Genomic DNA, 14,282 nt, shown 5'->3' with positions numbered 1-14,282 from the left:
AAATTGACTATCACCTTCTCTTAGGGCAAAGGTGCAAGTCTCGCACAGTGCAACGTCCCACGGAGGACAGTGCTGAACTKCAGGGCATGCAGTGGTATATTGCACATTAGCAGTAGCCACAGAAGGCTATGAAGACTACAAATAAGAGTCAAGGAAAGGTACCTAAATTAAACAGGGATATCCTTATCACTCATTTATATGAGCTTAAAAAATGTAATCATCATTTCTATGTTATTCTTGCCTACTATGTAGTAAACACAGCATGTACTTGTTGCTGCCCTGTTCTCATATCATCTTTATTTTCCCACCACGCAGTGACCCATTAGAATCATGTCATATCTTGCAAGAACTCTTTGGGATCTACCACAGTCATAGCACATCACCAGGAGCAAAAATTTCCTCTCCTTTTATAAGAGTGATTTTTATGATTCTACAACAATTCTCGTGGGACCACTTTAAAGGGTGTTTAGAGAGATTCTTCAGAAATCATGCCTACCTGAGAAAAACCTTTGGTGTAATTGCTTCTCACTGTATTTCTTCACCAAAATAATTGTTAAAATGTTTTAAAACCTGCATTCTTTTTTTCTACTTACAGTATTTAATAAGGCATCGTAGACAACATTCACAAATTTTGCATTGATTCCAGAGTCTTCAATAGTATTAAATGGAAAATTGGCATCTTTCTGCAAGTTAGRTAATACAAGAAACATTTTGATTTTGAAATATTTTGAGTATTTTAGCTTTCTTTAAAAGTAAAAGTTTAACAGTAAGTTTAAATGAAACACATGCATAACTATTTTCCTTAGCAGAGCATTAGAATCTAAATCACTTAYTAATATTTAAAAAGATAAAAACTAAAGAATATGAATCTTACATATTGGTAAAATTCACATGATTCCATTTGTTACATATCCTATTTTAAAATATAAGATGGTCTCAAATAATGAATTATGTACTATCTCGTCTTCCACATTTGCTATAGATCCATCATCAGACAAGAACAACAGCCATTATTTTGCCTACGTTCAAACCCTACTGTCAATACCAAATATTATAAGCATATTTTTCTCTGTAACAGGCAAGAAATATTAATTTAGCATGGAGTTGAAAGATTTTTCACTCATAGATATGATCTTGCCCAAGCAAAATTGAGTATGCCATCACAGCACAAGAATGGCTATACTACTTGAGCCCAAATTACACTTTTTCAGGGAGAGGGAATTTCAGTTTCCAGGTTTGCTTGGGCCCCTGCATTAGCCTGCACCCTTTTAAATCACAGTTTCTATAGAAAGTACAGAAGCAGTCATAGTATCACAAAGCAAACTAAATATTTGCATTTTAAAGCTACATGTATGCTTGATATGTTGTTACTTAAACTGAAATGAATACATCAATGATAGTCCAACAAGAGCAGCTGAGATCATGACAAAATGATCTTAGCTGGTTTGAGTAATCAGACAAAAGTCTTAAGATTATGACTGTCTAAACATTTTGAAAATGCCAAGCATGAAGTGCTAAATATTATTAATTTTCTACCTTAAATGCAGCATTTATCTCCAGGAAAGAATCAAATGATGTAGAATAAAAATCATGTACAGCTTTCCAATCTCCTGATGACTTAGCTTTTTCCATATCATCCCTAGAAATAATGTATTAAAATAGTGGTAATTAAATATAAATGCTCAATCTTCCTAATAACAGACACTAAATGCCTTAAAAGAAGAAAAAACACCTTTCCAGTTTATATTGTACTACCACACTAAAGTTTCTTCAGTAAGCATATACAGCAGACAGACAAGTATAAGATCAATGTCTTTCTAACATCTCCCTTGTCATTGTAAGATCATGGTCTTACAAGAGAACGAAAGCGTAGATTGTCCTTGATACACCTGAGCAATGTCTCYTCTTCAAAATGTTAGTTCACGGCGTCACAGCTCAGTATGGTCAGACAAGTCATTAGCAGAACAGAACTATGCTGAAGTGGCACTCACATGATGAAATTCCTGCAACTACTTTATTTTGAAATATGCAGGCTCCTAAACTAGTTAATTTGATTATTATTTATACCACATTTTATTTCTCTTCCAATCTTTTTTTCAGCTAAAATCTAGACTTTGAAGGGACAAAAGAAATCTATGGATTTACCCATAAATTTAAGTAGTGGACCTGTAAAGCTTACCTGTATATAAAGTTTTGTCTAACATAATAAAACAGGAAAAAAAAGAGAAAAATATTCAAGCACATCACAGATTTACAAACATTATCTTAGCTGTCTACAATACTGGTGATGTAATCCCAGTTCTCTTCTTCCCAGATAAATTTATTTTTATATCTAGTACAAATAAATCATTAGTGGGCTGTACCAAAATGCTAGTGACATTTTTTAAAATATTTTACTTGAAAGAAGAGTTCTAAATAGTTATTACACAGAAGTCAAAAGATAAAAAGTCTGAATATGGAAAAAAAAAAAAATCAGCACTTTAGGTCAGCTGAACACTGGCAAAGGATCTTTTTTATACCTGTATCCTTTTGCACCAAATAAATACACTGCCTAACTGAAAAGCATTCCTCTTCCTCAATGAATGCACAAAATTTCAAACACGGAAAAGAGCAATGAAGAGGATATGCTCATACGTCCCTTGGAGCAACTGTGATTTTTTTCCATCTGTTTGAAAAATGGAAGAATCAGGCTTCTTCCTAGTAGTACTTCCCCCCCCCACCATTTCCCTATCAGGATTCTTGCACCAGTAAAAAYATCAAAGATATTACAGCAGCATAAGGTTGTTGTATGGGTGCTAAGATGGAGGTGTGGGGAAGAAATGAAGGTCACATTTGGTGAATTAGTGAATACCGCTCCAAGAACATATCTATTCTAGAGAAACATTCTGCCAAAATAGGTATGTTTGGAGCATTGCAGGCAGAAATCCCTAGTGTAGATAGCTTATGCCAACAACAGCATCAAGGTCACAACTTTGGGGATAGYGGATAGCTGCGTTAGAGGATAGGGAACAAATTTACACTACCTATCCCCAGAGTGAACCGAGTGAAGTCAGTAAAACACTGTAGWGTAGACCTGACATCGGGGACGGTGGCTGTACGACTGACAGACGATTCAGTTAGCTTCACCGGGTGTTTCTGGGAACCTGCCTAAGCCAGTCAAGCATGTCCCCAGTAACGTGACTATGCTGGCAGAAATCTAATGGAGATGCTTATTTGGATTAAGTGTCTGCAGAGATCTGAAGCACTACAAGCAGAACACAAGACACTGTTTCTAATGAATTCTAATTTCCTTTTTGCTAAATCAGTGCTACAGGACAGCAGGGAAAAGAAAAAAAAAAAAAGTCTGCACAGACTCTTTGCCCTAAGTTCACCAAAATAAAAAGTTTTTAAACATAGTGCTTCTCATACAGAAGTGCTAGAATAGCATTTGGGATTACAAAGAAAGTTTGAAATGGATTTTCCAGCCTAGGAGTAGCCATACATATTTTTCCCAAATCTAAACATCTACCGGATGTCAGGTGCTAGATTTCCAAATACCAAAACACAAGCTTTCTCATTTCTTGAGCAGAAAAACACTTCAAGTTAGAGTCTTCTGACCATTTCATAGTAACAGAAGTATCAATCCCATTGTCACAGCCAGACTAGCTTCAGCTATTACATTCTGTCTACTACTGCCAAGGGTTCCCYCATTTGAATGGAGTTCCCTCATTTGAAATCAACAAAAAACAAACGTACAAATTAGAAGCAAAAAACAGAAATTCCAAACCAAGAAAGTATGCTGTTAGAAACACCAATGCAACTTACTGAAAATCTTTCACAGTTTTGGTTCGGATTGGAAGGGAAGGTTCAGGAGGGATCGGTGCTTTCAGTTCTTGTGGTAGGGTATCTATAGAGATGCGCTGCTTTTGTCTAACATCAAGACAAATAGGTGGCAGATCTCTCACTTGTCAAAAAAATGTAAACAACAATAAGTACAGAGCAATCATATACATAATAAACATATTTAGCTAGTAAATGATACGTTCATATGAACTACGGGAAAAAAAGAAGAAAACTTACAATGGCCAGTTATGCACCTTTTATCCCTTACACATTCCTAGCATTTTTCTTAGAATGCTCTTTCCAGACAGGAAAYACACTTGTACTAATTGAAGGAAAATAATACTCTATGAACAACAGAAAATTGTGTCTCAAGGTCATAACTAGGTTTTTATGAACAGCAGGGRAAGCTCCAAGCTGTCAGTGAATAGGGAAAAACTTCCACAGTGTTTCTTGCTRTCTTCCTAGGTGGTAGTGAATCCTGCCTGCTTCCTTCTACCCATGTGAGCAGAAAACTGGCCAGTCCGTCTCTGAGCAAGGTCTTCCTGAAAGGAGGGAGCCTCTGCTATTCTATAAAGGAACGGGTGACCCAGGCTGCAAATGTTGGATATGTCTACTACAAACCTCCCTTCTCCTGTCACCTCTACCCTGCAAAGTCACAACTGAATTACTAGCATACTGCTGACAAAATAGTCAGTGACCTGTGTTCCAACTGATTAAGAAAAATAATAAAATACGGTACTTACATAAGATGGACTGGTATTATATCTAGCATTCTGGCAGTATTTGCATCATTCAGGATAAACCCAAGTGCATATCTAATATCACACTCAAAATGAACACTGCGAAATTTTTGTTAAATCTATCTGTAGATAGATTTATCTGTAGATGCTCGGCTTCTCTGAAAATTAAGTCRAGTACTTTCTAAGGTCAGATATATAATAAAGTGCCTATTCTGAATATCCCAGGTRGCTCATAACATCACATTCACCTATGAGGAACTTCAGGTAAGGACATTAGAACATGACACCAAAACTAGCAAAACACCCTTACTCTTACAAAAGATGCCAAGAAATTAGAGTTACTCAGTGTGATCCAAGCTATAGAATTTACTGTCTGAAAAAACAAATTGAGCATGAACATCAGGAACGCCCATGACGTTGGTAGCATTCTCCATTATTGGTTTGTATTTCATTTGAAAGCAATGATAGACAAACTATACAGAAAAAAATCTCAAATGCAACCAGAACAAAGCCCAACTATTTCTGACATACAAGTCATCAGTCAGCTTGYCTATGCCGCCATATATAATTATACCTAGAGCTGACTGTGGATCCTAAGGAATCTCTCTCATATATTACATTTGATATGCAAGTGCCCCGTCTTTCAGAGACTTATTGCTGCCACAGTAGTATCTTTCAACATTTCTTCTAAGTAAATTYGGCTGCCTATTCTAAGTACAAATATAGTACTTTAACAAGGTCTTTCTCCTATTCCTTACTTTATGTTTGATCCAGGAACATGGGAAAAAAGCAAACTCTAATGCAGCATACACAAGCATCCATTTTACTCTCTTCTCAAATATCATTAAAAGGCTGCTTTTATCTGATTTATACTACATATTTTAAAAAACATTTATATGTATTCCAACACATGTTTGGGACCAAAGACACGACCTAAAAGTGACCTCAAAAGTCAAAACATTAAACCAAGCTCTTCTAAGAATTGGGTTTTTTCCTCTATATTTCCAAGATTTTTTTTTTATTTAAATAAACCAAACATTAAACTACTATCACTACTCTGCTGCCTACTCCATTTATCATAGCAGTGGAACAGCTGTGATAAATGCTAACAGCTAATAAAATCTCCCAAAACCAAAAGGTAGATTYTTTTCACTCATGTTAATGACAGCCGAACTGCACGTAACTTGCTCGTCTCCCTTCATGAGAAGGTAATAGATCAGAGCTGTCCTCAACCCCTTGCACGTAGCATTGRTTCTAGGTATGGAATTTTGCCCCTACCCACAGCTGGAATTTTAACGCCATTTAAAGAGAAAAGTAGTGATCATAAACAAAGTGGACACGGTGATACTAACTTAATTCAAGTCAAGGTACTGAACAATCCCACTGTGCAACTGCTCTGCTCTTGCACATTCTCTGAAAGCAGGGTAGACCAACTAAAAAGAAACTAAGATAGTCTTTTGTTCCTTTAATCTACAAAAGACAAGTTATTTTAACTTAACTCTCATTCTGTCTTGTCAATATCTGAATGAATTAAATTTTGAGTTATAACCAACTGAATACACTGAAATGAAGAAAATCTCTTTGCATCTGTAGGCGATCTACTGCTGACAGAAGCTGTTTTCACTTCAGTAAATTGCAGCTCCATGTGCTAAGCTGGTAACTTCCACCACTTCAGTGCTGCAATTTTCTTTAATACATGCTGCTTAAGTAAGATACATTAAAATTGAGTTTTAATAACATGTTCAAAGCATATTGTCATCTTAAATGTTTTGCCATAATTCAAGTTTATTTGTAAATAGATTTATCTGCCTGATATATAAAAATATTCATTAAGATCTGTCACTTGAGTTCCATTCAGGAGAAACTTGAAACTGTATGTGTTGAGATGATGGGCAGCAATAACATAGTCTTACAAGACAAGAAAAAGCAACCACTTCTGGCCGTTTGCCCAGCTACATCACGTAGAACAACYTAGCAATGCATGACTGCTTAGGGAATGACCAAGAATTTTGAGAAAGAAAAAAATCTCACTGATATGAGTAAAGCTGACTACTACAAAGAAATTCAGGATGAATGAATCTAAGTAGCAGTATTTTCACAGCAACCAACACAGCTAAAGGCAGATCAAAGTTTCCAAAATAGCTAAAGCAAACAAATCTTACTTGTATTCATAACATTATAAAAGAACTAGAAAAATTAGGCAAACATATTCCACTGTATTTTATGCTAGATCATTGATGCATCATAAAACTTGTTATATAAATTCAATCTTAGTAGCAGCTATACAGCAAATGAACTACATCCTAGCTTTCATGCTATGCTGATAGTATACACCTTTTCTGTGCTGCTACTTTTTCCAAAGAAATTAACACTCTAGCTCAAGCCTACCAAAGTACTACATTATTGGTTTATATTTCATTTGAAAGTAATGATATATACATATACACACACACACACAGAATATGCGCATATAGACACTATTTTAACTTTACTAACCAAACATCATTCCTGAATTCCAGTATACCAACAGAAGTAYTTTAAAGTGTGAAGTGTGTTATGATAATCTTAAAAAACAAACATACAAACTCATACTGCTCTTAGCCTAATACTAGATTTAGTTTTACTTTGTCCTAAATTTTAGCGAGAAGCAGACTTTCAGATCACAACATGACAATCTATTAAACAACTTTCTAGACAGAAGCTTAAAGGTTTACAATTGGACCCTAGTATCAAGAAGATAAAGTAGGAGTCTATGAAACTAATGCATATATGTTTCTATTAAAAAGGCTCRTACACCTGAGTAGCTGATACAGACAAGCAGTCTTTTTTTATCTTCTGAAATAAATACTGTTCTGATTTGAAAAGACAAAACATTTAATTTCTCTCAAAGCTCCTTCAGATTCCGACAATACTGTAACTGTTTACATGCAGTTCGCAAATGTAGGCTTTTCTTTAAAATATACAGGGGRAGTGGAATGGCCACACAAAGGTGGTTCTCCTGCTTCCTTAAATACGCCTTACAGCATTTATTGGTATCAGCAGAGCTCTGCTTTGCAGCATGTTCTTTCTATGTTACCCCATGTATCACCCTCAAATATACTGCTTCTACTTTACCCTAGGGAAGGTACCCAGCAGTGGGAAAATTCTTCACTGGCTATCTTCAGTGCTTGCTCTTTGCTTTGCATGGTACAAAGTGACTTGAGTGAAGTATAAAATTCTGTCCAAACCATGCAGGTTAAAATAAATCACRTCATTTACAAATAACTGCCTTTTGTGTTTCCATGATTAGGTTCTCTGAAACAGGAAGTACCTCCCACTCAGTATCAAAAGCTATTAAGGGGAAAAAAAAAAAAAGTTTTACATTGACTGACATTTGCAGTATAGCTAGCTAGGATGCAGACACTATCTTATTAGACGATCCAGTCCCGCAAGGTATTAGCCACCTCTTCCTGCACAAATCTTAAAGTGACAGTTCCTCTGTCCACAGATTTGTTTCACACTCATTGCTTTGATCCTTTAATTAACACAATCTCTTTCTTTCCAGCTTCAAATTCACTCAAAAGGGCTATAAAGACAAAGACTTAAAGAACAACTATTGAGACTGAAATGGACCTGCCCAGAGGCAAGACTAGCTACTGCAAGCATAGCTTGTACAAACATGACAAATGTTTGCACAGTCTTTTCTTAGAAGTCTGAAGTTACTTAAAAGTCCATAACTTGTCACGAAAATCTATTTCAACAATACAGCATCTTTGATGCTAGAATTTTTTCAGATCTAACCACAGTATCATCTTATTAGACTCTGTATCATCCTGAATACACAGATCCACTTTATATCTTTGAAACAATTCTCTCTACCTCATCATATCACAGTAACTTTTATTCTCATTTTAAAGGTCTGGATAAATCACCATTCTTTGTCTARAAGTTTATTTATGTCATCACTGGCCTTCATCTTCACTGAAAAGCAGCAACTCTGATCAACTGTCGCCCTCAAAAACCCAATGCTTGTGTCTTCCCTGCCATCCTTCAAATTTAGTTAGAAAAAAATTCTTGATACACTTCTGACACAACTTCTAGAGAAATCTGTCATCTGCAGTTAGACAAACAGCATCTGCAGACAAACTACTGAATCTGTAATTTCCTTTAAAACTACAGATGATTATTTCWTTCTCCAGCTCTAAGACCAATTTGYTCTTCTTATCCATCTTGTCCTCTGTGACGTAACTTCTCCAGAGGCCCTTCTCCATCCCATTGACTCTCCACTGCACAGTAGCGTAATTTAATGAAACCTAGATTTTTTGGCACCAGTACAATACAAATATTGGCAGAACACTGAGCATCTTAAATTGGTAGCTAAGTAACATAGGAGTTCTATTCTCTCACCATTTTTGATGTTAGGTATAACAAGTTGCGTGGGTGGACTTCTGCTTCCGGTGCCTTCTTTCTTTTGGTTGATAGTTGTGATGAAATTGCTGAAAGTGGAAAATTGATTTTTGGCTCCTCTCTCCAACCCCTGTAATTAAGATGACAGGATACTATAAAGGGCTAATACATTACTGCAAGAGTAATCTTACTCATGAGGTATTATACAGAATACTTAAACAACTTATCTTGAAATAAGAGTGGTAATATTTAAATAAGACTTAAATAATGTTTCAGCAAGTTTGYTCCAAATTCAATCATGAAAGACACCATAAAATTCTTTTCCACTTCTGTCATGTTCAAGAACTCATGTATTCATTTACTGTATTTAAAGACATCTCTAGATAACTGCGTGCAGGACACAGTATGATTTGAATATTTTCAATGATATTCTAATTTTCCATAACTCAAATTCCTTTATATTCCTTATTGCATCCATCTCAGTTTAAGACAAAAGTGTCTCATATTCCTTTTTCAAAATATCCCTGATGTTCTGAAGTAGTTYAGACAAACTTTCCGAGACTGGAAATGTGTATCTGAGAATTTTGAGCTACTTGCTAATAAACTCTAGATAATCCCTATCTGGATGAAAAGCTCTAATGATTCAAAAGCTTCAGTATCAGCTGCCACTGAAGAAAGGCCAGCCAACACTCACTTGTCAACACAACGTTAAAAAAAACCTGCGCGAATATCTGTACGTGCTGCCGCCAAGGAGTCTGCACAAACTCTTGCTACTACACATCAAGTGCTAATGTGCTTTAACAGTGAACTGCGGTGAAGTAACACAGGAGAATGCTCACGGGCTTGTGCCATGCTACTAAACATACCTCCTTCCTTACTCCAGTGAATTTACAAAGCATAGGTGAGTTAAGCGGCTTTTTCAAGATGATAGAGATTTTAGTTTATACCTCAGCTCCAAATGATCAGATGACCTCCAGCAGAGGCAGGCACAGCTCTGCTCAAATAATATATACTGTCTGAGCATCATAATTTTCATCCTCCCATTAACCTAATGATCCCTTTGCTTGATATCCAACACCTGCATTCTCACAGTTGTGAAAAAAAAARTTTTCACAAGACTGTAGACATTCCACACAAATCAGAAGTGTAATTCCCAAAAGCAGAATAGAAATTCTAAGACCATAAACACATTATCGTATTTTTTTTTAATAAAAACATGCATTTCCCCTTCCTTTAGGAGAAAAACTTTGGCCAAAACATGTATCTAGAGTTCTGTGGAAAGCACTTCATTTCCACYACAACATCCTGAAATACCACCAAAAAGGGTAATAGAGCCCATAAACTTGCCATGCTCCAGTGTGTGCACATTGGGACACTGCCAGGATTTTTAAATAACTATGGCACAAACAGTCATTTTTCCTATGGCTCATAACTCAGCAAATAACAAATCTGAACAATCAGCAGGACTTCTGGCTTTAAAACTACCCAGTTTCAACTTCTATCTTAAAATTACATGTATGTAACAAATATTCAAATATAAAATAGAATTAATTCCTATCATTATTACTTTCTATTCTATAACCTGTAAAATACAGTTTCTTCAAGTACCTGGCAAAAATACCCCAGGCAATGAACATACATAGCAAGACGTCATCAGGCAGAGAAGGATATCAAAGCATATCCGGATCCGATGTTTGTCTGCTGTGCCACAACACACATGCTCTAGACGGAAGACCTTCTTGAACCTTCACACGTAATGCAGAAAGGGAGCTTTTATGAAGCAGGATATTATGACAGCCCTTTTGACTGACATACCCTTTCCACAGTTTTCTATGTTTTACACCAGCCTTGCCACTGCAATGGTATAGTTGTACAGGCATTTAAACAGATTCTTCTTAATGCTGCCTCCTTGAGAAGTGATCAAAAAACCCAAAACTTACACGTACCACTTAACTGTATCATCCTGCTCCAAGTGCAATTCCAACACTTCTTAAATAAACATATGAAAATGGGCTTTACTGGAAAAAGCCCTGGAGGAAAACCAGGAAACTACATGCTCATTAATGAGGATCTCTGACGTCTCCTGGGAGAGTCATCTAGGACAAGYGTGCAGCACCACGTCACATTTGAAAAACTTTGTAGGAGGTCAGTCAGCCTCTAGAGCCTGACTCACAAGCTGCCATCACAAAAAATGAACCCCCACATAAAGAAAGAATATGCTTAAGGAAGTAAGTGGATCAAAGTGATCTTTAATCCTCTTTCTTAAGAGCGTATTAATAACTCATGACACATCTTGCTTCTTAGAGAAAGTTTTCAAAAACAGTAAGCCTTCCATAAGGCTAGARAGGTGCTAGCCTTATACTTCATAAATTTATGCCTGTTGTTACTAAAATTAAACCAGACGGTGAAAAGAAGTCAAATGGTTTGTGAAGAACAAGTACAGACTACTTTCAAGGAAGAGGGAAAAGAAAGAGAGACCCTCTAGAAGAGTATCTTGAAAACCCTCTGCTTTAGCTCTATCATCGCTTGCTCAAGACCCACCCGTATATAACGAGCAAAGGCCAGGGAAGAGTAAAAGACTCTCCTCTCTAGGCATACGACATGGAGGAYGCTCAAATTACGAGAAAGCAGCTGCCAACGCAACAGCCTACTTGTGAAGCACCATATTCCTTTTCTTTCAAGTCTTGAAAGGGGTACTGCAGGATTATGTTTGCTTTATGTTCCTACCTGTTCCTGCTTACTAGATGGCAAGCTTTCTAACTTCCTACGGATTTCTTTTCAGAATCTGAATACTGACATCCATTGCCCCTAACACATTGGGTTTTATCACCAACTGACCCATCAGAAAAGCCTGAACTGAATGCAATAATAGCATTTCCCTGAGAAGCCAAAGCAACAAAAGGTAATTCTCCTCCCACGGTTCCACATGGTCCTCAGCTAGAAAGCAGCACAACACAAATGGCAATACCAACAGTCATGTAAGTCCTTTATTCCTACTTGCTACCTGCGTACACTGAAGATGTCACAGCTTTCACATACATGCTCTTATGAGAAGGAAACCACTGTTACCTATTGACTTACTCAAATTCTCATCTTCTCCACAGCTATCATGGAGCCTAGAGACTGGTTTTAAAGGATGTGTCACACCTTTGCCTTCTAGGAGTGCCATGCCAATCTATGGTGGGTCACTGAAGAACATACCAACTTCACAAAGAAAGCAGGAGATGTTCCGAGACAAGGCTATCTGATGTTCACTGTTCATATAGAGACTACAAGGTAAGTCACCATACAGTAGCTATGAATACGGACAAAACAGAAACAACAAGAGAATTAATCTGAASTATTTTAGTATTTGTATCAGGCATTTGTTTTTAAGAAAATGGAATTTTAATGGAAAAAATGAATATGCAAAGAATTTTTTTAAAAAGACAATTTCTCCCATTAGTCATCATAACAAATTGCATTTTTTCCTCCAGTTTAATGAGAATGCAGCAGAGAATTTATTTTAAAGTATTTTAGAACATCTAATTAAGTAACACTTGTTTTTGATGTTCAATCAGAGCTTTTGATACAAGAACTTGTATTAAAAGCATTCTATGATTTTAAAATATAAGTCTAGCAGCATATTTTATAAATAACTAGAATTAGACACTTGTGTCTGTCAGATCTAGGGTTCAGCAGACCAATAGTCCAACAGCTTCTTTACAGCAGCTTATAAAGATCTTGCAAAAGAATGCATTCCCTACTTGGTATATTGAGATCAAAATTTCTTCTTGTTTCACACAAAGAAATACAGCACAGTGGGAATATCTATTACATCTTTCCACAACACTGTCTCTCCATGATACACTATCAAAACCTGTACGCATCTCTTCATAACTTCAAAGTCTCACGTGCATTTAACAAGCGGTAACACCTGGCCAGATCTGAGCTCCTCTCTAGCAGGTCAGCTTGGACAACTCATGTCCTGCGGGCAACAGGTCAAAGAAACATGAAGGATACCTAGYCTACAGATAAGTAGGCTCTCTTGTTTCTTTGGGACAGCATGAATTCCACATTGCTCCCTGATTACACACATTTGTCATTAGCTCGACACATTTCCGACCAGCACTCACACCTGTATTTTAGGGGACTAGCATTTGCCTATCAGAGTCTGAAGTAGAGATTTTCAAAGGTGCRAATGATTCCTAGGTACTTGTCCATTACTGAGTCCTGAAATTCTCCCTTGAATCCCAAGAACAAAATACATGGGATATTTCTTCCAAATTCAGAGAGATTTACAAAGCTGAAAGCCCTTYGGAAGATCGGGATGTTGCAGGCAAACACCAAGGGGCAGAAGCGCGCAAAGGAGCTTGCAGTTTGCCCACAATTACTTGGTTTAACATTACAATTACTTCAAGACTGTCACAAACATTAGACACCCAGTTTCTTAAAGTCAAGTTTTATAAAGTGATGATTTCTAAATAAAGTCAAATATTAAWCAGAATTATCGAACTAAAGGCTTATAACTGCATGGATCAGTAAAATGTTTGCTCCTCTATTAGGCTGAAGTAAGCTATGGTAAGCTTGAGGATTGAGCTATATAAAAAAAGGAAAAAAAAGCAATTTACGCCAGGAAAATTTTATGTTTATAATACTGTGTAGTCAGCAGAAAGTAAATTTTGACTCTAGCAAGATTAAAAAAAAAWCTCAAGGTTTACAAAATTGATTTTTTTCTGGCAGATTTCTTTTGCACAGTATTCACCTGACAATTCATACAACAGTTACTGAAATATTTTGTCCTCTTTCCTTTAACACGACTAAAAAAATTAAAAAGACCTTTCAAGGAAAAAAAAAAAACAAAACCCGAAAACCCTTAAAGCCCAAGCGGTATTTTCCAGCTGGTTCTTCAGCCAGGAGGACGTTACAAGCCGAACCCCTCCGCCCCCAAAAGCTCCGCGAACACTCACCGCGCTGCACATCCTCGCTCATGACTAACCCAAAAGGACAGACCGTGGTAAAATGTTAAAGAACTATAAGTAGACTGAGAATTTATAGCTTCATTATGTCACTGCTTGCAGAGGCACTCGTTATTTTTAAGAAACTTGAATGAAAGCCACCCAGAAGGAAAGAACATTAAGCGAAAATGACGCCTTTTCCCCGTCTTTTCCCCTCTTTTTTTCAGCCGGCGAGGCGCGGGCACGGCACGTTACAGCCAGTCTCCGCGGCCCCGGCCCCCACCTACCCCGGCCGCCGCGCTGGATGCCGACTGGATCGGCGGCAGCTTCTCTCGCTCCTTCTCCTTCTCCCCTTCTTCCTCCTCTTCCTCCTCCTCGCCCTCGCCGTCCTCCCCGG

General features: G+C 37.1%; 1 protein-coding gene across 1 annotated transcript in view; it reads right to left on the bottom strand.

Annotated features, from left to right (window-relative positions):
- The window catches only part of HECTD2 (HECT domain E3 ubiquitin protein ligase 2), a 42,779-nt gene that overhangs the window by 22,368 nt on the left and 6,129 nt on the right, over positions 1 to 14,282 (bottom strand). The window contains exons 5-9 of the mRNA XM_085324807.1: positions 14,173 to 14,280; positions 8,949 to 9,078; positions 3,805 to 3,943; positions 1,537 to 1,639; positions 594 to 683 (exon numbers count right to left, since the gene is read on the bottom strand). Of these exons, the coding sequence (XP_085180933.1) occupies positions 594 to 683; positions 1,537 to 1,639; positions 3,805 to 3,943; positions 8,949 to 9,078; positions 14,173 to 14,280 (570 nt within the window). The remainder of the gene's footprint in view (positions 1 to 593; positions 684 to 1,536; positions 1,640 to 3,804; positions 3,944 to 8,948; positions 9,079 to 14,172; positions 14,281 to 14,282) is intronic.

Source organism: Rhea americana, unplaced genomic scaffold (genome assembly GCF_003343005.1).
Source record: "Rhea americana isolate MKP2758 unplaced genomic scaffold, rheAme1 scaffold_93, whole genome shotgun sequence".
Taxonomy (NCBI): domain Eukaryota; kingdom Metazoa; phylum Chordata; class Aves; order Rheiformes; family Rheidae; genus Rhea; species Rhea americana.
Note: the sequence above shows the minus strand (reverse complement) of the source record. Positions and strands in the feature narration are given on the sequence as shown.